Source organism: Dromiciops gliroides, chromosome 3 (genome assembly GCF_019393635.1).
Source record: "Dromiciops gliroides isolate mDroGli1 chromosome 3, mDroGli1.pri, whole genome shotgun sequence".
NCBI lineage: Eukaryota > Metazoa > Chordata > Mammalia > Microbiotheria > Microbiotheriidae > Dromiciops > Dromiciops gliroides.
The window spans coordinates 80,982,401-81,007,516 of record NC_057863.1 but is presented as its reverse complement, the minus strand read 5'-3'; the positions used below and the strand labels follow the sequence as shown (position 1 = coordinate 81,007,516).

At 39.1% G+C, this 25,116-nt stretch overlaps 1 protein-coding gene across 7 annotated transcripts in view; it reads left to right on the top strand.

Annotated features, from left to right (window-relative positions):
* The first annotated feature begins 3,930 nt into the window (after window positions 1-3,930).
* The window catches only part of PIKFYVE (phosphoinositide kinase, FYVE-type zinc finger containing), a 109,548-nt gene continuing 88,362 nt past the window's right edge, over window positions 3,931-25,116 (top strand). For 4 of the 7 annotated variants that reach the window (XM_043994203.1, XM_043994202.1, XM_043994201.1 and 1 more), the window contains exons 1-5: window positions 3,950-4,042; window positions 8,402-8,582; window positions 9,937-10,089; window positions 16,333-16,451; window positions 21,596-21,767. In XM_043994203.1, the coding sequence (XP_043850138.1) occupies window positions 8,411-8,582; window positions 9,937-10,089; window positions 16,333-16,451; window positions 21,596-21,767 (616 nt within the window). In that variant the 5' untranslated portion in view covers window positions 3,950-4,042; window positions 8,402-8,410. Of the gene's footprint in view, window positions 4,043-8,401; window positions 8,583-8,629; window positions 8,747-9,936; window positions 10,090-16,332; window positions 16,495-21,595; window positions 21,768-25,116 lie in introns of those variants that run through there. The other 3 variants (XM_043994205.1, XM_043994204.1, XM_043994206.1) reach the window with 3 other exon arrangements.

Genomic DNA, 25,116 nt, shown 5'->3' with positions numbered 1-25,116 from the left:
GCTGGCTTTCAAGCCTAGCCAATGGAGGAGCTTAGTGGAAAGGGAAGAAGCATATTGTGGTAGAAGCATACTATTTACTTATTTGCATACTGTGTTATAAATTTCCCAGGAGAGGATTATGAGAGTTTAAGTGTGAACCACTGCCCTTCTCCCCTTTAACATACAAGCTGGTTGTTGGAAAGGGCAGAAAAAAGTATTTTCACATAAGGAAGTGATAAATCAATTTGGGAAGAATATAAGGTAGAGAAGAATATATGCTTTCTTTCTTCTCTTGTTTATTAAAAACTTCATCAGTTTGAGAACTGAAGAGTATTTTCCTAGTAGGAGAATGTAGGGACTAGTAGGAAAGCAATTAGTAGAGAAGCCTCTTGGGGTGGTATAAATTTTCCTGAATGGATCAATGACCTCCAGGCTTGTAGTTGAGACTTGGGGGTTACCCTGAGCACATGCATTTCCTTTCCCATGGACTTTGCTGCCAGGTTTCTATAATGGTATTCCTATCCTACCCCTCCCTCCTCAGATACCCAGTACATTGGTGGGAGAGTATGATCCCTCACAAGGACTTTGGGGGAAATGTTTATTTGTGGACTATGATATATTGATGATTTCTGCATTTGCTTTGTAGTAATGTTTATGTTTGCTTTTGCTTTATTGTTAAAGAAATGATTATGTTTGTTATCATTGTGAGTAGATGATTTATGTAAATAAGAATTATTGTTTGTCCTTCCTGCTGGAAGAGGACTATGACATCAGGAAGTGATGTCATGACTTGCAGTAAAATGGATTTGAGTGAGGGAGGGCTGTGCAGTCACCAGCCTCGCTCTTTCCTCCAGAGCCATGTTGATCCAGTGGCAAGATATACATTAGGATGTCTGGAGATAGCCCTGGCTGCAGTGGGAGACTTTGGGTTTTTTGAGCTCAGGTCTGAGGTGGAGGGGGAAGGCTCAAGAGTTTTAGTGGTGAATGAGGAGAGTGTATCTCCCAAAACAGTGTCACCCTTAGGAACCTGAGACAGTTACAGTGTAATAAGGTAATAGTGGTAATTCTCTGAGAATTCAGATCTGCCATTGTGGGTGAACAAGTCAATTCAGAGACTCATAATTACAGAATCTCAAAGTTGGAGAAAACTTAAAGATAAATGGTTCAACTTATATCTGAAGAATTATCTCTATACAGTCCCAATAAATGCTCATCTACTCTCCTTGAAAAGTTTTAATGAGAGGAAATCCACTACCTCTCACTTTTGGACAGCCCCAATTATTAGGAAGCTTAGCTCTGTATTAGTTTTTGTTTGTTTGTTTTTGTTTTTTTGCAGGGCAATGAGGGTTAAGTGACTTGCCCAGGGTCACACAGCTAGTAAGTGTCAAGTGTCTGAGGCCGGATTTGAACTCAGGTACTCCTGAATCCAGGGCCGGTGCTTTACCACTGTGCCATCTAGCTGCCCCCTGATTTAGTTTTAAATCTGCCTCTCTGAGATGTCAATCCACTGCTCCTATCCCTTTCCTCTGGAACACATTAGACCCAAACTAATCCCTCTCCTCCCATGACAGACCTGAAGATATTTATCTCATTCTCTATAAGACTTCTCTTCTCCAAACTCAAATTTCCTTGCTCCTTCATCCTCATATTTGTATGACATGATCTCCAGTCCTCTTACCATTTATCTTCCTCATACATCAACTTGACGATGCTCTTCTTAAAATATGGTGCCCAGAATTGAACTAGATCAGTTGTGATCTGACCAGGGCAGAGTAAAGCAGAAGTTTCACTTAACCACATATTACTAATAATTAAATAATCAAAAATATGCTTGATGATAAAAAATGTTTGTTGTATAAGGAATAATAGAGAGACAGACACTTAGTCTGGTTGTTTAAAAGACATAACTTATTGCAGCTGTTCAATCAATGGAAAGAGGCTGTTCCTGGTGGGAGAATGAAGAAAGCCTTTTCCCAGAAAGAAGTCCCATGTTAATGTCCCCATGTTATGTGACCTTGAATGAACAAAACATAGACCGGTTACACTTAGGGTTAGTTTCTGTCTTTCCCAAAATACGGTCCCCTTTCATATATACAAATGAAATATATACATATGTCCTTTAAACTTATATACATACAAGCTATATATATGTTTATTTATGTATATATAGTTTATACAGATACCTATATGTAGATGTATTTACACACACACCTATATGTACCTGTGTTTATATATCTTTATGTATATATCTATGTGTGTATACATATACATGCATATATGTACACAGATTTATATGTAAGTGTATATGTAGGCATATATATGCATACACATACAATGCACCCACATTATATATATATGCACATATATGTACATATATGTACAATGTATTAGGAGACACCCTGTTTTCCAGAACTAAGGCTTAGCAAGCAAGTTGTGCTCTGAGCTTGACAAAGAAACAATCCTTTGCATTCACCCTCTGGATGATCTTATCCTCTGGCAAAAATCACAAAATTATAGTATGGCTTTGAACAGTACCAGGTATTTTCTGAGCTTGAATAAGCACCAGACAAGCTTGGACAAGTACCCACATTCTGGTCATGAAGCCCTGCTATGAATTAAATTTGTCTCATTGTTGCTGTTTCCATTGTCTGGGCTACTACAGCTCACTGAGTAGCCATTGGTGTAAGTATGGATGTTTAGCCATACCAGGGGCAGGGCCTTAGCACATGTGTCTAGTTTGCCTCCTTGCTTGCAAGCCCTTTCCCTCACTTCGAAATTAAACTTGTTTAATTTCTGACTCTCCTGTCTCTAGCCTGCTCTGTTTGGCTCCAGCCATCCACAATTTAGAGGCTAGTTAGATTCGGTGACTCTGTGTGTGTGTGTGTGTGTGTGTGTGTGTGTGTGTGTGTGTGTGTGTGTGTACACACATATAGGCTTACAGGATACATACACACCAATATATGGAAGGAGATATGGATACATATGTATATTTTATCTCTTCTAAGAGTGTAAGCTCTCTGAAGGCAGTAGCTGTTTGACATTTCTTGTTTTTGTCTCCCCAGAGTCTACTACAGAGCCTGACTCCTAGTAGATGCTTAGTAAATGCTGGTAACTCATCAGCGAAGAAATGATAAGGACTGAATGAAAGTGAATCTCTCTTAGCAGATGGAGCTTTCTCACTAGGAGCCGTCCTTGATTTGCAGGGTGGGGGTGGGGGTATTTCAGGGCACTTGGCAATTCTGATTTTAAGACCTCTGAGTCTCGTTAGGACCAGATTTCCCTGACCCATATCTGTTACTTAGAATCTTAATGATAAGGCATTCCTGATTTAGGGGAAGTACACTGGATTTAGAGGACTTTTGCTTCATTTAAATCCTGCTCTTCTCCATAAAGGCAATGTGGCCTGTTTCCTCAACTGCAAAGATGAAGGGGTTGCATTAAATAGTTTCCGAGGTCTCTTCCACCTTTTGATCCATGACCAAACCAGAAAACCTGTTTTACCTAAGTGAAATGTTTTGTAAAGAAGCATTATACAAATGGTGGTTAGAATTATTGTTACTATGATTATTGCCATCATCCCACGATCGTTATTGAGCGTTCGTTGATGCTTTAACTATTTGAGTTGCCTAAAAAAATCAGCAAAAATGCTTACTTCAGAAATATTGAGTCCGGCTTTCGTATAATTACGGTAAAGTCCTGCTCTTGGTGGCGCGCGCTTGCGCTTGCGCGCACACACACACAAACACATGCACACGCGAACTATAGCCACCGGGGCGCGCATGCGTCCTGCAGTAGGTCTTCTCCTCCCGCTCGCTCGGTGGGTAGATTGTAGATGTCTGTTCCTTGCGCTCCGCTCTTCTCGTTGAGTCTGGGCCGCGGAGGGAGGGCGAAACCGCCCGAGAGGCGGGACGGGGTCGTGCTCGGGGGACAGGAAGCGAATTGGGAGGAGGAGGGGCCACTGGAGGGGGCGGGACGTGGGGGGAAGCGAAAAGCCGCATCAACCATGTAAGCGTTGCTTCCTGTCGCCGTCGCCGGTCGCGCCGCGGGCCCCTGCACCGCCCAGGTGCTGCGCTACTGACCCCCACCCCCCTTCTCACGCGTTAAATTGAGGGGCCAGGGTGGCGGTCTGACGGGCGTGGGGGAGGGGAGGTACTGGGGAGGGGGGAGGGGAGCGAACTGCTGGGGGCGGGAGGGGGGGGAGGGAGATAGGCAGGATGGGGTGTGGGAGAGGATCCGACTGTGGGAGGGGATCCGACTGTGGGAGGGGGCGTCCCGGGGGAGGTCGCGCGCACCGAGTGGGGCGCGGGGAGGCGGCCGAGGACGCTGGGCTGACTCCGGGTCATGTGCTGTGTCCGGACGGGCGGGGAAAGAGGGAGGAGGGGGCAGGGGAGCTGATGGGAAAGGGAGCATGACAGGTCTGTGGCTTCTTTCCGGCACCCCCGGCCTCGACTCTGGGGGGCGGGGGCTCCCCGACGCCTTTTTCTTTTGGGAAGTTTTCTTTCCGTCACTCTCCCAACCTCCCCGCATCTTGCCGTCCCTGCTGTGCCGGAGATCCCGTGCCCATTGCATTCTTTGGATCGCTACCCCGAGGCTGTAGGAGTAGGGGTCAGGTAGCCCCTTGTTTCTATGGTAGAGAGCTGGAGTCGCAAGGAAAGTTTTTGGGTGGCAGAAATAGGCTGCCAGCGGGGAGGCTTCTGATGTGTTTACCTGGATTTCTTTTGTTTTTAAAGCCACTTCACCCACAAAACCCCCTAACTCCTCCAGGTTTCCTGGATAACCTGCTTTCAAGTTTTCCTTTGAAGGGAAGGGAAGCTTGGACTTACTAATGTTAGGTTTTAACTTTATCTTGAAAACCATTCAGGGGAAGAGTGGAGAGGGAAAGCATTTTACGATTTGGGGAAAGAACATAGAAATTAGGGTAATCTACCAGTTGAAAAACGTTCTCTTTGTAAAGTATTCATGCACAGTATGAGAAATGCTGGAATGTTGCTTTAAGAAACCTCTTTATCATGGTTATCTTGGGCTGGTAGGTTTGTTTGGATGGATGTGTGAATATTTCCGAGTCTCACTGATTCCCTGTATCCAGGGTTCTTAAAATTGTAACAAAATAAATTCATCCATAATGGGAATGTTAGCATACACATGTATGGAGATTAAATAAAAAAATGCTTTTTCTTATTTCCAAGTTCTTTGAAGTTTATTTCCTGGTACTTGAAAATAAACTAAAAAAAAAAACAACCAGCAACGGAAATACACCCAAAGTACATATTTAAAAGAACATTCTTCCTTCGTGTTTAATATTATTTGTTGAAGGCAGTAAACAGGCTAAGCCCTAGGAAGAGATAAAGGGCCTTCTTTATGGCACCCAACACTCCTTCAATTTCTGCAGGGCACAATACCCCATTATAATGGGAGTGACTGGGCTTTATTTAATTTTTTTTTCAAACTAATGGGAAAAATGTTACACTGTGGTTTTTCTACTTCAGTGGCTCCAGCAACCCATCAGTCAAAAACACATGAAAGATCTTTAATGATCTCATAAGTTAAAGTTTAGTATGTTCAACTTTCTTGATGAGAGAAGCTTCAGAATAGTTACTATTTGGTTTTTTAGAATGTACTAAGAAAGCACTGGTAGGTCTATCATAAGGGGTTTGTTTGTTTGTTTTTTAATTTGCTAAAAACATATTGCCTGGGTCTGTTCCACTTAATTTCTGGTTAGGGCACTGATTAGTTTTGTATAAGTGTACTTTTCTCAGTGGGAAAGGGTTAAATGTTGATGATAAACTCATCATATGTTCCAGTATACGTGGCAGTACTTCTAAGAAGTGACTATCAAGGAAGGAATTAGTCTGTAGTTCCTAAGGAACTATTAACCTGAAAAAATCTGTTACTTTTGGAACGCACTCAGTTTTTCCCCCATGAATTTTGGAAGCATCCCATAATACTTAGGTTTAACACAATTTGATCACAATTGTGTTGGAGCATTACAGCAGCATTTTTTGGTAGATATTTTTATCTGCTAATTGACAGAATAAAAATTTTCATTTACATAGGAAAATAGGCCCTCTAAGGGTCATCTTGTAGAAGTGATACCAACATCATCTGGGAGAGTGTTATAAAGATTGTCAGCCCTGTTTTATTGTGATTTGTGCCCAATATGGTGGATGGATGATTTTCAAAAGTAGTGCAGGCCACTCATCTACCTTATCCCACTTTCTGGTGTTTAAGAGATGCTCCTTGAGAACAATTTGTAGTAGTAACCTTAGGTCATTAGGTTTGTGTGGATGTATGTGTGAATATTTTCAAGCCTTACTCATTTAAGTATCTAAAATGCTTAGCAAGATTGCCTCTTTGTGAAAGTCAGTACCTGATTGCCTTGTCCTATTTTCCCATTCCACCAATACTGTACTTTAGTGAATTATTAAAACAGGAGACTACTGAATGTTAAAATTCCTTTCAAGTTACTAGGAGTTAGTTCTCACAATTTGGGGTTATTTTGGTCAAGAAGGGTCTTGGCTTGGAATACTAGTGTTCAAATAAATTAGAATTGGACAGCTCTAGAGTCATGTAAAGGATCTTGGTCTAATGTGAAAAACTTGAAGCTGGGACTAAAATGTGGGTTCCTTCTCTCCTACTAACCAGCAGTATGACTTTAGAGAAGTCATTTAACCTTTGCTTGAGTGTCTTTACCTGCAATAAAGGATAATGCCTATATATCTCTTAGGGTTGGGAATATAAAAATGAATTGATAATACTTAGGACTTTGAAAAGTTGAAAGCATTATACAGAAGTAAAAATCAAAGTCATGGAATGTTAGTGTTGGGGAGGGCACTTTAGATATTTAGTCCAACTTTTTCATTTTAGAGACAAGGAAATTGAGGCACAAGGTATTTGCTAAACTAATCATTCTGTTCAATATTAAACTAAGTATTAATGGCACTATCTTTCATATATAGATAGTAGGTAGGGGAACAAAAATATCCAAATGAATGTTGTAGTCTTGTTATACTCTTGAGACAATTCAGAGAAAAGCAGAAACTTTGGATCCTTAAACTTTTGAGGCTATTAATCTAAGTGAATTGTTTTAAAATCTTTTTTCTCCCCCAGATGACCCTAAATCCCTTAAGAAACTCCCTAAGTCCCTAAGCCAAATCTTTTAAGAGGAAGATTGGTGTCGGTAGAACCTCTGTGGGATTTGGAGTCAGAAGACCTTGGTCCAGATCTCGGTTCTGCTGCTTTGATTTTAGTCAAATAATTTTATCTCTCTGGGCCTCTGTTTCCTCTTGTGTAAAATGATAGTGGTTCTATTGTCTCTTTCAGATCTTAGCTTGAGGCAAGCATACCATCTCATTGCATTGCAAAAAATGTATAGGAAGTATTACTTAGGAATTACTACTTTCTCCTTATTTCTCCAGTAATGTTAAGGGACAAATTTTTAAAAGCATGTTGATGAAAAATGTATGAGAGGCACATTTGCCTGGTGGATAAGGTGCTGGTCTTGGAGTTAAGAGCATCTGGGTTAAGTCCACCTCTGACATATAACTGACTGTGTGACCTGGACCAAATCATTTTTTCTCTTAGTGTCCTAGGCATCTCTTTTAGCGTTTGTGAACTTTTTTTTTAATAAAGTATTTTTATAACTAGTTCAGTATTATAGATTTATAATTGTGTGAATTTTATTTTATGTACCTAAAAAATTCTGAGAAGGGATCCATAGTCTTTACCACACTGGTGCATGATACAGAAAAGGTTAAGCCTGCTCAAAGGCTATAAATTGCTGTTCTGTATTGGTAGGGGGTGGGGAAGTGTTTCTTACCCTATACCAGTTAAATTACAGGTTCAATCCTTATTTAATGAAAAATAAAACCTTAACAAAGGAGTTAATAAACTCAGTTAAAAGCATTTTTTCCAATAAATTTTAATATAGATATACATTTTTCCCCTTAAATACTCTAAAATTGAATCCTCATAAGTTATGTGCTCTTGCTCATTGTTAAGGAGCAGAATTGTCACATTATCTTCATTTCCATTTTAAAACATAATACTATTTGGTACTTGGCTCTGGAAGGAATGTATTTGTGATTTTAAAAGCTACATATCCTGGGGGCAGCTAGGTGGTGCAGTAGATAAAGCATTGGCCCTGGATTCAGGAGGACCTGAGTTCAGATTCAAGGCACTTGACACTTAGTAGCTGTGTGACCCTGGGCAAGTCACTTAACCCCTTATTGCCTCGAAAAACAACAGCTATACATCCTATCTTTTCAACCTATGGCAACTTGTATGATACAATCTTTCCTTTTATGGACTAGACATTTATTTTCATATGTATGTACTTTCCAGAGGTTAGTCATTAACCTGTTTGTTGCTGACTCTTGGACTTCCAAGATATCTTAAAGTTTTCATTTTATCTTTGTTTTCCCAGACACATGAAATGGCCACAGATGATAAGACATCACCAACATTGGACTCTTCTAATGATCTGCCTCGATCTCCTACTAGTCCCTCTCATCTCACACACTTCAAACCTTTGACTCCTGATCAGGATGAACCTCCTTTTAAATCAGCATATAGCTCTTTTGTAAATCTTTTTCGATTCAGTAAAGGTAAAATCTTAGATTTTTAAGGTCAAGGAACCCACATCTCTGATGAAGGAAATCTGAACTTCCTTTCTTCAACATTGATTTTACATGCCCTCTTGAAATATCAACAAGGCTGCAGCTTTAACCCTTCAATTGCCAATAAGGAAAAACTGCTTAGTAAGGAAAAGGTGGCATTATCAATTAAATTTCCAACATCCTTGGATATATGAGTTTCTGAATTGAAAACTAAGTATTAAAATGAAGTCCTTCATAGAAAAAAAGTGTATCGATACTTAAGTTTTCTTTTTCATCCCAAATGTCTTTTTATCACCTCAGAGGTAGCTTCTCTTGGTTTTTAAGTTTATAGGATAGGCATTTGCTTGTGTGCTCCCCTCCCCTTCCCTGTTCTTCTCCCCTCCCCTCTTTTCTCTCTCCTGAGAAATTGCCATGAAATTCTAATTATAGGAGTAACAGAATTAAGATGTGTTCGAAGGTAGCAATTCAAGGTTTTTTATTTTTAAAATTTTTTTCAAGGAAATGTTTTTAAAAAAAATTTTATTAAAACTCAGGAAGTTAGGGGCAGCTAGGTAGTGCAGTGGATAGAGCACGGGCCCTGGAGTCAGGAGGACCTGAGTTCAAATCCGGCCTCAGACACTTAACACTTACTAGCTGTGTGACCCTGGGCAAGTCACTTAACCCCACTTGCCTCACTTAAAAAGAAAAAAACCCTAAAACTCAGGAAGTTACCAAGTAAATCTTTTAGAGTGAAGTTCAACTGTGATAGATTATAAATGTGACAATGTTTAAAGCCCTTGCTTGCATAAGCAAAGTTTTCTTGTCTAAGAGAAAATTAGAAAAGAGCTCAGTTAATATGTTTTGCTTTACATGTGATTGAGTCATGTGAAATACTTGGTTAAATCAATCTGGGTGATGGCCATTGTTTTAAGAATTTATGAGACTTAAGGTTCAGTTCAGTTAGTTTTGTAGAAATGTTAATGATATCAATAGAATGTAAAAAAAAAACCTGTCTTTAATGAGTAAGGTTAACACTTGTTTATTCTTTTTTTTTTTTTTAAGTGAGGCAGTTGGGGTTAAGTGACTTGCCCAGGGTCACACAGCTAGTAAGTGTTAAGTGTCTGAGGCCGGATTTGAACTCAGGTCCTCCTGACTCCAGGGCTGGTGCTCTATCCACTGTGCCACCTAGCTGCCCCAACACTTGTTTATATTAATGCAGTCTAAAACAAAGTTTAAAGTTTAAAAAGTAGAGACCAAGGTGATTTAATTTGTCTCATTCCCCTCTCTTATTGAGCTCCCCTTATGTCTTAAGTACCATATCTTAGATTTTTTCAAATGATGACAGGTTGTCTTTTTTCCACAGAGAGACCAGAAGGTGGACAGGGAGATCAGCAGTCTCTGACTGGAAATTGGGCCAGCCCTCAACACTCTTCAAGGACACAATCTGTGAGATCCCCCATAGCCTATAAAAAGCAGCTCAATGAGGAGCTACATCGTCGATCATCTACTGTTTTAGGTAAAAGAAAGTTGTTTTTCTTTGAGCTCTGTGATGATAAAATGTTGTCCTTTTAATCATTATTTTCCTAGATTATTTTTTGACTTACCTTTCTCCTTTATATAGTCTTGATTTTGAGTAATTAGAGGCTGTCTAAAATGAATGAAGTATTATAAGTTAGTTAATGGAAGACCTTTGTTTAGTGTTTTTAAAAAAGTCCATTCTTTGTGTTTATTACACTTCAGTCCATGTTAAGTAGAGAGCTTCTGAATGGCTTTTGAGTCACTGGCTTGAGTTTCAGTGGTTCATAGTATATAGCATCTTCAGAAGAAATCAGTTCAATTTTTTTTTTAAACACTATATTGTAGGATTCTAGTTTTTAATCCACTCTGCTATTTGTTTCCGTTTTATGGGAGAGTTCATCCCATCACAGTTATGATTACTAACTGTGTATTTTCCTCCATCCTCTTTTCTCCTTTGTATTCTTTTTCCCTTCTTTCACCTTATTCCTCCTCACCAGTGTTTTGCTTCTGACCACTGCCTCCCTCAATCTGTCCTCCCTTTTATCAGCCTTCCTTTCCCATTTCTTTCCCCTTTCCTCCCCTGCTTCTTCCCTCCCTTCTATCAGTACCACCCCTTTCTCTTTATCCTTTTACTTCCTTAAAGAGTAAGCTAAGTTTCTTAACGAAATGGGTATATATGTTATTCCCTCTTTAAACCAAATCTGATGAGAGTAAGGTTGAAACAATGCTCACCCCTCTGTTCTTTCCCTCTATTGTAATATGTTTTTTGTGCCTCTTCATATGATGTAATTAACCCTTTTCCCCCTCCCCTTCCCTCTACTCTCCCATTCTCCTTTTATTCTGCTCCTTAATTTTTTTTATATCATCACATCAAACACTATTTAGTAACTATACCCTAATAGAAATAGAGATCTCAAAAGTTAAAGTATTTTCTTACCTCTTAGGGATGTGAACAGTTTAACCTTATTGAATAACTTTTTTTTTCCCGTTTACTTTTTTATACTTCTCTTGAGTCTTGTATTTGAAGATCAAATTTTCTGTTCAGTTCTGGTGTTTTCTTCAGGAAACCTTGGAAGTCCCCTGTTTCATTGAATGTCCATCTTTTCCCCTGAAAGAGAATGCTTGGTTTTGTTGCGTAGTTGATTCTTGGTTTCAATCCAAGCTCCTCTGCCTTCCAGAATATCATATTCCAAGCCTTATGATCCTTTAATGTTGAAACTTCCGGGTCCTGTGCAGTCCTGACTGTGGCTTCATGATATTTACATTGTTTCTGGCTGCTTGCAGTATTTTCACCTTCACCTGATAATTCTGGAATTTGGCTACAATATTCCTTGGAGTTTTTCTTTTGGGGTCTCTTTCAGGAGGTGATCAGTGGATTCTTTCAATGATGATTTTATCCTCTGATTCTATTATATCAGGGCAGTTCTCCTTGATAATTTCCTGCAATATGGTGTCTAGATTCTTTTTCTGATCATGGTTTTCAGGTAGTTCAATAATTCTCAGATTATTTCTCCTGGATCTATTTTCCAGGTCAGTTGTCTGTCTGATGAAGTATTTCACATTTTCTTCTATTTTTTCATTCTTTTTATTCCGTTTGGCTGAATTCTAGTGTCTCATGGAATCATTAGCCTCCATCTGCCCAATTCTAGTTTTTAAGGTATTGTTATCTTCAGTAAGCTTTTGCACTTCCTTTTCTACTTGACCAATTGTTTTCCCCATTTGGCCAATTGCATTTTTTAAGGAATTGTTTTCTTCAGTCAATTTTTCTGCTTCCCTTTCCGAGCTGTTGATTCTTTTTTCATAATTTCTTGTGTAACTTTTCATTTCTCTCATTTCTTTTCACATTTTTTTTCTACCTTTCTCATTTGATTTTTCAAATCCTTTTTGAGCTCTTTCAAGAAGGCTTTTTGGTTTTGAGACCAATTCATCTTTTCCCTTGAGGCTTCACATGTAGGCATTTTGAGAGTATTGTTCTCATCTGAATTTATGTTTTGGTCTTCCATGTTGACATAGAAGCTCTCAATGGTAAGGACCCTTTTCTGTTTCTTACTCATATTGTGGCCTTTTTTTTTTTTTTTTTTTTTTTTTACTTTTAAAGTTGAGGTCTGCTTCGTGGCACAGGGGCCGCTGTTGCAAGCTTCTTGTGCTGGGGGATAGGGGTCAGGTCACTGGCTTTCTGCTTTGAGGCTTCTGTAGCTTGTGGATTCCTCACAGCCCTAGACCTGCTTCCTGTGCTGGGATGGCTTGGCCTATTTGCGCCTGTCCTATGGGTGTCTTTCTGGCTGGCAGTTTGCCCTCTCAACTGGTGCTGGTGGGTCTCACAACTGGCCTGCTGCACCACCAGCCTGCTGAGCCAGGACCAAGGGGCCTCAGTTGCTGTGCTGTGGCCAAGAGCCTCCTGATGACTTGTTGCTGTGCTGAGCTGCGCTCCCCTTTTGCCCAAGTGAGACCGACCTGTCCTGAAGTCTTCTAAATTATCTCAAGTTGGAAGATTGTGTCTGTCTGTCTTTTTGTACATTTTGTCATTTCAGAATCCGTTTAGAGGCTTGATTTAATGTTTTTGAGGGAAACTTGGGAGAGCTCAGGCAACTTCCTGGCTTCTCTCTGCCATCTTGGCTCTGCCTCAGGTTCTTTTCTTTCTTTCTTTTTTTTTAAATTAATAAACATTTTAATTATAGTTTTGTATTCTAATTTTTATGCCTCCTTCCTTTGCTCCCCTTCCCCCTCCCTGAGGAAGTAAGCAATCAGATACGGGTTATCCGTGTATGATTATGTAAAACATGACCATATGAGTCATTTTGTACAAGGAAACTTGAAAAAAAGAAAAATGAAAGAAAGTGAAAAATCGCCTGCTTCAGTCTGTGTTCCACCAATATCACTTCTTTCTTTGGAGGTGGGTAGTGTGTCTCATAGATAGTCTTTATTGTCTGGGATCATTGTATTGTTGAGAATGTTGTCATTCATGCTTCTGCATCAAACAGTATTGCTGTCTCTGTGCACAGTGTTCTCTTGGCTCTGCTCACTTCACTGTACATCATTTCATACGTGTCTTTCCAGGCCTTTCTGAAGTCATCCTGCTTGTCATTTCTTATAGCACAAGAATATTCCATCACCATCATATACCACAGCTTGTTTAGCCATTCCCCAGTTGATGGGCATTCCTTTGATTTCCAATTCTTAGCCATAACAAAAAGAACTGCTATAAATCTTTTCGTACAAATGGGTCTTTTTATCTTTTGGGGGATGTCTTTGGGATATAAACCTAGCAGGGTTATTAGACAGTTCTATAGCCCTTTGGGCATAGTTCCAAATTGCTCTCCAGAATGGTTGGATCTTTTCACAACTCCACCAGCAGTGGATTAGCATCCCAGCTTTCCCACATCCCCTCCAACATCCAGTACTTTTCGTTTTTGTTATATTTGCCACTTGAAATCAGGTTCATTTTAATGTCACACATGAGTTGTGCATCGATGCTTTCGGTGCCCATTGAAATATTGTGACACTCCTGACATGGGCTGCTTTCCCTTTAGAGGTTTCCTCTTATGTTCTTCCTTTCTTGCTCCCGCTTCTTTCACAGCGGCAGAACAGCTTCAGTTTTTGCTTGGTACCATACTATTACTCTTGCATTTTTACTTTATTCTTCTGCTCACTCAAGGATTTGGATCAGTGTTTGAGATAAGAACTAAAAAAGAAGGGGGCTTGGACACCTTGGTTCTTCCCTGTCCTTTTTCATTAGGAACATAGACAGGTCATGTTCTTCTTTAGCCCTCACACATTCTTTATTGTGCCTTTTTCTGAGGGGAATGTGTGTGTGTGTGTGTGTGTAGGTTTGTGTCATTTTACTCTTGGTGGTTCCCCTCCATGTGATTCTCAGAAACCAAATGCAAATGGCTTCAGACTGGTAGCTTGTGCATGACTGAGACTCCATTGTGATCCCAAGTAGCTTCTTTTTATATCTCTCCCTTACTTGTTCAATCACAGATCACAGACTGCCACTTTCTTACAGTTATCCTGTGACTCTGAAGAAATCGTACCTGGAATTTTTGTCATTCTTTATCAGGCAGTATAGTTGAGGTATAGGAAAAGTTATTTTATAAAGTCTGATTTTTTGAAAGAGATTTCTTATAAGCTTTTCTCCATGTTCATATTTATACATTCCTTTTCCTACTTTTGATCACAGTGCATACCTTCTATTTTCCCAGCTCTGATCCAGACTTTCAGAAGTGATAAAACTTGGCAGCAAGTTTGGAAATGTCCAGCAAGTGATGAGGAGGGTTAGTAATAGGCAAGAAAAGGTTAAAGCTCATGTATCAGAACCCTAGGACCCAGGGGCAGAATCCTGGTTGTTCTGGCGGGACGGGATTTTTGAGGAGGCTGGAGTGGAGGCTTGGTGTTGAAATGATATGGAATGGAACTAAAATAGAGGAGCTCAGGAATTTGGGAGAGCTTGTTACATCAAAGTCTGCAGCCTTTAGTGGGCTAGAAGGTTACTGCAGGGGAGCTGTTTAATTAAGAGCGATATCCTTGTGCACAGTTTTTAGATATGTTCATCTTTATTCTTTCCTTAAGTTAGTGACAGTAAAACTGGCCAAAACTGTGGGTTGGGGTTCTTTTGTATTCTCTCTTTTTTAAATGCTGAGCAATGGAACCAACAGGCTAGGCAGTATGGACCAGGACAGGCAAGGCATCTTAAATGATCAGAGGCCTTCTGAGGACAGTTAAACTAGATCAGAAGTGTTCTGGGGACATATCTTAAATTCCAGGAATCTTTTGGAACTTTGATTTTTAAAGGAATATGTGTAGGTTACAGAAGATCCTTTTAGTAGGGATGGGTGATCAATTGCCTCAAGAAGGACTTCCTGATTGTGTCCTACAACAGAACTCAAGAGTAATAACTTCAATCATCTCATTCAGCCTCTAGAAGTCCATAAAGTAACAGTTCATAGTTGCTTTCCCCCACCCCTTTTTATTTCCAGGGCAATGAGTGTTAAATGACTTGCCTAGGGTCACACAGCTTGTAATTGTCAAGTGTCCGAGGCTGGATTTGAACTCAGGTTCTCCTGAATCTTAGTTGCTTTTTAAAGGCTACTATTTTCCTGCCCTTGAGGCTTGTTATGAGGAATGCAGATTGGCTCTGTGATTTTGGTAGTGGAATTTGAAGCATTTTAACACTTTGTTCCTCTCACTCTTTTTTCTTTCCTAATCTCTTCCTTGGGTGCAGCATTTTCTATTTCCTTTGGTATGAGGGTCCCTAGTCCCTTATAAAACTATTGTCTGTATTTACAAAATTTATACAGTGCTGTTAGCCTCAGTAATACCTTTAAATGAAAAATTATTCTATACATTTTTCACTCAGAATTTTTTGCTAGTTTCAACCCATATAAAATCAAGTCCAAACCTATTTTTTTTGTTGGTGACAAACCTATTTTAAAAAAAATAAATGCTTACCTTTTAAAATAAAGACATACATGTTTATCACAAGCATGACCATATGCTGAAAATCAAGTGCATTGTGTGCATACATAAATTAAAGAATCTAACTATTTTAATATTTAAAAAAATTCTTTTTTGTTTTGTTTTTTTGGTAAGGCAATTGGGGTTAAGTGACTTGCCTAGGGTCACACAGCTAGTAAGTGTCAAGTGTCTGAGGCTGGATTTGAACTCAGGTCCTTCTGAATCCAGGGCCAGTGCTCTATCCACTGCGCCAACTAGCTGCCCCAAAATTCTGAATTTAACAAACACCCCCCAAAAAATTCTATATAAAGTAATACAGAAGACAGTGTTATGTGTAAAGCCATAAATTTAATCTGTTAAGTACAGATTGCTTTTTTAAAAAGTATGTAATACATCCAATTTGTTATTTTCAGAGCTGTCCTGCTTTTCTGTGTTTTCCTCTAAACTTCCTTCTGTTTCTTTCTAAAGATTCTTCAATGATTGTATTATTTTTTCTTTTTTTGGCAACACAGTCTTACTTTCTAGCTTTGTTTTTTTTCTCTCTTTCCACTACTCCCCCTCCCCCCCCAGCAAAAAGGAAAAACACAGACCTTGTATTAAGTAGAGTCAAACAAAACAAAGCACAAGTTTTCCATGACTCAAAATGTGAGTCTTATTCTGTGTTTGGGGATTATCTCTCAGTTGTCAGAGGGTGGCTGTCATGCTCCATCATTGGTCTCCTGGAGGTTTTTCATTGCATTGATAAAAGGTGTTTCCAAATTAACATAATCTTTTCAACCCTTCCCAGATACCAGAAGGAAAACTGAAGCTGTTGTAGGAGGCCATGATCCTCGAACAGCTGTCCAGCTTCGAAGTCTCAGCACAGTATTAAAGCGTCTCAAGGAAATCATGGAGGGGAAAAGCCAGGTATTGCCTAGAAGCTTGGGACAGTTATTAAGCAACTGTTTAGGTAATGCCATGATCACTGAAAACAAGCTATAAATATTATCTGAAAGAAAAGTTCATGCTAATGCTTGTTTCAGCATTTAATGCTGTTTGTTCTCTGTACTACCAGTATCCTGAATGAGCTGTTGAACAGGGAGAAATGTACAAGAGAGAGAAATGGTATATGTTCTCCCTTTCGGTATGTTCCTCATAGCTTAAAGCAAAAGCAGGCAGAGACTTTAGCATCCTGTATTGTGTCCTCCATTTTTCTTATTAAATATGAAACTGATATTATTGTATATGTAAATGTGACAGTTTCATTCAGGAGTGCAAATCATGTGGGCTTATTCTTGAGCCAGGAAAAAAAAAGGGATACATATTTTTTCTCTTAACCAGTAAATCAGGAAGCTGTAACATATGTAGGAGCCACAACCTGGTAAATCTGTCTCTGGAGACAGTCTAACCTAGGCTGAGGCTAACCAACAGGCTTCAAACTTGTTGGTGAGTTAGGGGTTGTCAATCCCAAGTGTGTGAAGACTTCCCTGGCAGAATAGATGAATGAGAACAATTTGTTCCAATGGCCATGAAGGTGGCTGAAGCAGGAGCTGTCAGACAGCAGAGATATCAAAGTCATCCAGTGAATCCCAGACCATCAGCAGTCCTGACTTTTATCCTGCCACTGGACTTTGATGACTATGGAAGAGAGAGTGAGCAACTCTAACTCAAATCCAATTCACGTTCAAGTCAAGACATCATGGGTCGAAAATGAAGGATGAACAACAACAACAAATCAGCAAGCATTTATTAAGCACCTACTACATGTCAGGCACTCTGCTAAGCCCTGGGGATACAAATACAGATATACCTTCTGTGTTTCCTTAAATGATTTCTTTTCCTATTCAACTCTTCTCTCATCCTTCCTCCTTCCCTTCCCCTCCTTCAAGTAATGTCTCAAACCTAAAAATGAGTCGTATTCCAAAATTTTAAAAGTTAATTGTCTTCGAATTATATTGCATTTTCCCATAGCAACAAGATAGTAAAGGATAATTAGGTTTTCACATTAGTCAACAGAAGCCTATTTTAAATTTCATTATGTAACTGAAGTAAGTCAGTTAAGTTCCTCTTTCTTTTAAACCCATCAAAGTATAAAATAATTTGAAGCCACATTTAAAAAATGTAAAATATCTTTAAACATAGAACCTAACAAAACACTTTAAAAATAAATGATTTCCCAGTGTGTTAGAATACTGTAAATAAATGGTACTGAAAAATCTGAAAGTTGGATTCATAGTTTTATATGTGAATAAATAGTTTTCAGTGTATCTTTAATGCTGGTGTTAGGAAAAATGACAAGTTTTGTCAGGGCGATGAGACAGTGGATGGAAATTTTTCAGACATTCTGAAGGTGATTTATGGGTCTCTTTAAGGACTTTCTTTTGCCATAATGTACATAGATGTGACACTAGTGCTCCATGTATGTATATCAGCCATGATTAGTGGCTTTTTGTTTTGCTTACAGAATGAGTACATAGTTCTTTCACTTATCCTTCAGTGTCAAGAATCTTTTGTTGGTATGGGATTCATGGAACCAAAATTTTCTTAACATCCAAAGCAAGATTTTTCTTCTTTCTCCCTATATCTCTTAGTGCTTTTCTCTACGTCTGTTTCTTAATTTTGATCCCAAAGTCTCTGTGTGTCTTGGCTGTTTAGGTCCTGGCCTCACACTGATTTCAGAGTTAAATCAGTGGACACTGAAGTCCGTGTACCTCCTACTTCCTGGGTTTTCACCTTGCTCCAGGCCAAGTTCTAGCCTTGGAAGCTACAGCCTGGGCTAGGCAGCTGGAATGGAACTAGTGGTGACTAGAACCAAGCATGCTGTAGGCCCAGGTGCATTGTCTACTTCATGAGTGGGTAGTTCTGCTCCCCTGGGACCTCCCACAGGGACAGTGAGGGGAGGCAGAGGGGACACACCAGGGGACCTTTAGCACAAGGAAATGGAGTTGGAGGTTAGGGTTAATAATAATAAAAGCTCTCATTTGCAAAACTTTGCATATATTGTCTCATTTGATCCTCACAACAACCCTGGGAGGCAGGTGCTGTTATTATCTCTGTTTTACAGTTGAGGAAACTGAGGCTGAAAGAGGGTAAGTGACTTGCCCAGGGTCATCTAGTTAGGAAGGGTCAGAGACAGGATTTGAACTCTAGGATTCTTGAGTCCGGTGAGAGGAAGATGCCTGAGCTGCTCTTAGCTGGAGGTTGGACTCTCTGGTCATTGGTCTTTCTGTTTATAGAACTGAGGTGCTATATAGGTGCTATATGTGTGTGTGTGTGTGTGCATACACACAAGACACATATATAGGATGCCACACACGGCATTTTATATATGTATACATGCACGTACCATGTATGTGTACATGTGCCACATACGATGCCCTATATAGGTATATTGTATGCATGTATATGGCACAATATATTGTATGCATGCATGTGTATACATGATGACACATGTGATGTACATATGATACACTCATGCATGTATGCATGCATGAGATGATGACTGCAGGATAGGGGATGAACCCCAGTAGCTAGCTTGCCAACCTAAGAAGATAGGTGGTAACTAAGGGTAATGGAAAAAAACAGAAATCCTTAGAGTCAGTGAGGTGAGGGCAGTGAACTTGTAAGTCATTACTTACTTTCCTGTTTTATCCAATATCTTCCATCTTTTTTTTTTTTTTTTGGTGAGGCAGTTGGGGTTAAGTGACTTGCCCAGGGTCACACAGCTAGTAAGTGTTAAGTGTCTGAGGCTGAATTTGAACTCAGGTCCTCTTGGCTCCAGAGCCAGTGCTCTATCCACTGCGCCACCTAGCTGCCCCTCTTCATCATTTTTGTGACCAGAAAGGCCTCTCTATATTTGTCTAAACCTGGAGTATGTTTTAATGCCCAGCTCAAGTGCCCCTCTCTTCATAAAACTATACTTGGCTACTCAAGCCTTTGTTGATTTTCCTTTCTTTTCAACTCTCAGTTTAGAGTTTTTACCATGGAATTTGTGTTTTTGGAGAAGCAGAACAGTCTAGTGGATAGAATACTACACTTGGATTCAGGAAGACCTGACTTCAGATCCTGTCTAACACTTGACTAGTTATGTCATCTGTAGAAAGGGGATAATACCCCTAATACCTACCTTACAGGGTTGTTGGTAGACTCAAATGAGGTAACCTATATAAAGTGCTTTACACAGTTTGAATTTTTCCCCCCATAGTGTATTGTCTTTTATTTTTCACGTTTGTTTCTAGGATGTTACTCCTGATTTTCCCAGCTAAATTATAAGATCCTCTCTGTTGGAGATTCTCTCTTAAATTTCTTCTGCATGTGTATCAATGCCTGCTCTTGTAGATCTTTGACTGCTTATAGGATTATAGGATTACAGCTTTAGAGTGGTCTAGAGAGATTATATAGAGTCATCTGTAGAGATCATAGATGTAGAGTCTAGAGAGATTATGATCATAGCTCTAGAGCTATGGGAAAGATCACATTGAGAGAGAGAGAGACACCCAAGTTCACAGTTCTGAAGTCATCTAGAGAAAGGGAAAGTCTACAATTCTAGAATTCTCTAGAGGGATTATGACTAGTGTTTTCAAGAGGGATCATAAGCTGTAAAGTCAGAGAGTGAGGAATGGGTGGAGGTCATAGCTCTGGTTATAGCTCTGTATTTGACTATGTGGGCAGGTAGGTGATGCAGTGGATAGAGCACTAGGCATGGCATCAGGAAAATGAGTCTTCTTAGTTCAAATCTGGCCTCAGACACTTACTATCTGTGTGACTCTAGGCAAGTCACTTAATCCTGTTTGTCTTAGTTCCTCTTCCCTAAAAGGAGCTGGAGAAGGAAATGGCAAAACCATTCCAGTATCTTTGCCAAGAAGAGTCAGACATGACTGAAACAACTGAACAACAACAAATAAGATTGTCAGACATCTGTGATTGCCTCAGAATCTTCTAAATAACCTTAGAAGTTATCTTATTTAAACCCCTTGTTTTACACATGGGAAACTGAAGCCCCCTTTACTTAAGTAACTTGCCCCCAATCAGAGAGGTAGCATGTAGCTTTAGAAATTCTTCATCTTTTGGGTCTCCTATACCCTTTTAACCGTCTTGTAACGCCTGTGGACCCCTTCCCAGAATAACATTTTTAAATGCCTAAAATGAAATATGTGGTATTATAAAGTAAACTAATTATATTGAACTTCAGTTATTCAAGTATTAAAGTTCATAGACCCCAGTCATAGGGTTTTCAGAAAGTTTGTTGAAAAATATGGTAATGAATGCTGGTGGCATTAATGCCACATGCCCTTCTTTCTTGTCTGTGTTTTGACAATGCTCTTAGTTGCCATGGACACTTGCCTAGATACCAATTTAAAGGAACTGAGTTAAATGGGCCAAGTATTAGCAGTATTCTGATGATTTATTTTAAAGATAGAAAATAACAGAGATTACAGAACATGTTACAAACTACCCTTTAAGATCGAGAACATTTGTACTTCAGTAGTAGGAGTTAAAACAAACTGGCTGTATGTTATATCAGTAATTGTGTTTTCTCCATAAGAGAGACAGTTGACCATTCTATGCAGTGAGTCTTTCTAGAATGTTAACCAGAAGCCTTCAACAGTACTCAATTTTTTTACAGTAGTGGTTTCTTCTTGGATCTTCCTTGTATGTCAGATACTGAATTCGGATACAGGTGTTTAAAAATAGGAGAAATGTGTATATGGAAGCCCACTTCTAATTTTCATATTTGGCAGTCTTCATGGAACTGAGCAGGTTAAGCTACTATGTCAAGAACCATCCTCTATTCTCAGCAAATGCAGTGCCAGGGAAGGCTACTTTAGATAGCAGCCTCACAGTGCTGTTGTGCTTCTTAAAGTAATGGCAAGGCTAGTAATAGAACTTTTTTATGTATACATGGATTCCAATGTACATTTTTGAGGAGGGAAAATTGTGACATTTCTAAGATGGTAAATATATGCTTTTTCTTTTTCTTAATTGCTTCCTTTTTTGGGCCTTAAAAATTTATTTTCTGTGATCAAAAACCCAAAACCCAAAACCCAAACATATCACTTTTTATGTTACAGGATAGTGACCTGAAGCAGTACTGGATGCCAGACAGCCAATGTAAGGAATGTTATGATTGTAGTGAGAAGTTTACCACCTTTAGGCGTAGACACCATTGCCGACTATGTGGTCAGATCTTTTGTAGCCGATGCTGTAATCAGGAAATCCCTGGAAAATTTATGGGCTATACAGGTAAGCCTGTACTTCTGACAGTTGTGGTCATTATTATAACTAAACTTTAGGTAATATATAACCCAGCATTCATTCATATGAGAAGTATCTGAATGTGAACTGTATAAAGGAGTGGTTACTTGGTATGGGAGATAGAAAGATAAACAGCTGGTCCTCCCACTAAAGAGCCTAACATTTAATAGGCAAGCTAGTAATATAGCTATAATAATACAAGGCAGCACATAGTAAATGCTATTATGGTAGTATAAATAAACCTGTAGGATTTTTATTACTAAGAAAATGAGAGTCACAATACACAGCTACCTTGAATTTGAATTTATGCATAAAAATAGATTATAAGAAATCTCTTGGGTACATAGCTTACTATATACCAAGTGATTTGCTAAAAGCTCTTGAACAGAAATATGATTGTCAAGTATCTGTGATTGCCTCAGAACCTTCTAAATAACCTTAGAAGTTATCTTATTTAAACCCCTTGTTTTACACATGGGAAACTGAAGCCCCTTTTACTTAAATAACTTGCCTCCAATCAGAGAGGTAGCATGTGGCTTTAGAAATTCTTCGTCTTTTGGGTCTCCTGTACCCCTTTAACCATCTTGTCATGCCAATGGACCCCTTCCCAGGATAACATTTTTAAATGCCTAAAATCAAATATGTGGGATTATAAAGTAAACTAATTATATTGAACTTAAGTTATTCAAGTATTAAAGTTCACAGACCCCAGTCGTACGGTTTTCAGAAAGTTTAAACAGAAGTGATTCAGAGAACTGTAAATTATTTTAGCTTCTTACTAACAGGTAAGTCATTTGACCCTCAAATTAGTTGCTTTATAGAAATAGTGAACCTTTTTGAGATAAGGGCAGCTAGGTGGTACAGTGAATAGAGTGTGAGGCCTGAAGTCTGGAAGACTCATCTTAGACACTTAATCCTGTTTATCCCAGTTTACTCACTTGTAAAATAAGCTGGAGAAGGAAATGGTAAACCACTCCAGTATCTTTGCCAAGAAAACTTAAGTGGGGTCACAAAGAGATATAACTGAAATGACTCAACAACAACAGATTTGAGATAAGACTGGTAGTGTGGACTGTTTATAGAAAGTTATTTCCTGATATCCATATGCAAATTTATTACATGCTAGAATAGGCTTTCTCAAGGTTAGTGTATTACAGATTAAGGATCAAAGAGGCTTTATTGGATGGTAAGTTGCATTCAACAAGCATACATATCAATATTCCAAACTGTCAAGACTTATTTCCCTAAGGAAGATAAAACCACTTAACTCCTGATGTTGTGTTACTCAGTGGATGTGGGTTTTAATCATTGTGTTTAGGGATCTTAAGCTTTGTTTGTGTTTCTCATTTTTAATGCTTTGTATACATTAGGTGCTTAGGAATATTCGAGGGAAGGAATGATGTGCTCATTCATGCTTCTTTTTTCTCATTTTAACATAAGCCAGAGTAATTTTTCTTTTGTTACTGTTTAAATATTGAGGTTGCTTATGTTATTATATTTTATAACATATGAATCTGGACTTAAATCATGAAGATGTGGCTTTTAGCCAGCTTCTTTATAATTATGATTGAGATCAAAATACGGATTGACAGGTTTATGTCATCAACAACTTAGCTGGAAAACTATTCTCAAAATATTTAAATTTGTGGGATGACTTTAGGTGTTTTGAGAATAGATTTTATTTTAATCTCCTCATAGTATTTCTGTCAGAAGAGTAGAAACTTAAAATCTTATTCTTGAATATTTCTGCTTAATGAAATATCAGTAAATCCTACCACTAGGTTCATCAGATACCAGAACTTATGGTCTACTGGTCTATGGCAAAAATCATGTTTCATAATAAAAAAATTTTTAACCCAAAGACCATAAGTTGCCTTCAAGAAACTTATATTTTATTAGGGGAAACAGCATATCTTTTTTGGGGAGAAGAGCTTATGTTCTATTGGTAATGTTGGGGAACAGGCACTAGCAGCTGGGGAGAATTAGGAAAAACATACTATTTGTTTGAGGTATGTGATGCATTTCCTCAGAGTATTAATGTTTGTGACTTTGCAAAAGATCTGTGATTGCATCAGCATAGGGAGTTACCAGTATGGGCACTCACTCCATTGAGGCAGATTGCAGCTTGTCTATGATTTAGTAGATAAATTTTAGGGAGGTACTTAAAAGCACATAGAAGGTCACACAGCAAGTCAGTGTCAAGGTTGAGCTCTGAATTCTGGCATTTCAGGAGTTTGGTATACTCTGGCTTAGGGGTCACAGTTTGCCAACCTTTGCTCTGTGCAAAATCACCTCCCTGTGTTATATAAGCATCTTTCAGCATGGAGCATACTAACACTAAAATGAGAGTGGTTGGAGAGAATAGCAATAAGAGTGAAAGAGGTAAGGCAGGTATGCTTGGCAAGTACACTTCGAAGACTTGTCACATTGGGAAAATAGCATCTACTTTGCTAAGGGTGGTCTTACAAGCAGTTGAAACTGATGCATGGGTTAATACCCACTGTAAAACAAATTCTTCTGCAATACTTTTTTAAGAACAGTGGATAAAAAACCTTTCCCTTCTGGCTGACATTTGGACAATCAAAAAGCACTTATTAAGCATACCTGCTCTATGTTAGGGACTAGGGATACAGAGACAGCAATAGAGGAAGCAACTTGTATACACGTAAGTATGTATAAAGCAATTAGTAGGTCATTTCTGGGGAGAGGGACTAGCAGCTGAGGAATCAGGACCACCCTCATCTAGAAAGTGCTACTTGAGCTGAGATTTGAAGGAAAGTAGGAATTCTGAGAAGCAGAGGTGAGGAGAGAGAACATTCCAGGCATGGGGGACAGTCTGTATCAAAACATGGAAATGGATGATGGAATGAATGCCCATAGGAACACCCAAGAATCTAGGAAGCCAGGAAGGGTGGACCAGATGCTTAAGAGAGCTTCATTCTGGGGGCAGCTAGGTGGCACAGTGGATAGAGCACTGGCCCTGGAGTCAGTAGTACCTGAGTTCAAATCCGGCCTCAGACACTTAACACTTACTAGCTGTGTGACCCTGGGCAAGTCACTTAACCCTAATTGCCTCACTAAAAAAATAAAAAACTTTAAAAAAAAAAAGAGAGCTTCATTCTGGAGCCAAGAGAGTCAGTGGGGCTTATAGAACAGAGGAATATGGTTAGATCTGTACTTGAGGAATATTGCTTTGGCCCTTGTGCAGAGAACTGAGAAGAGATTGAGACCCACTGTTCTACTTTCTCTTTTGTCAGCTTACATGTATTATTGTGTAATCCAGATGCACCAGAGAGCTGGCTGGCACAAGCAAATTCCTCTGTGTTTACTGAGTTAG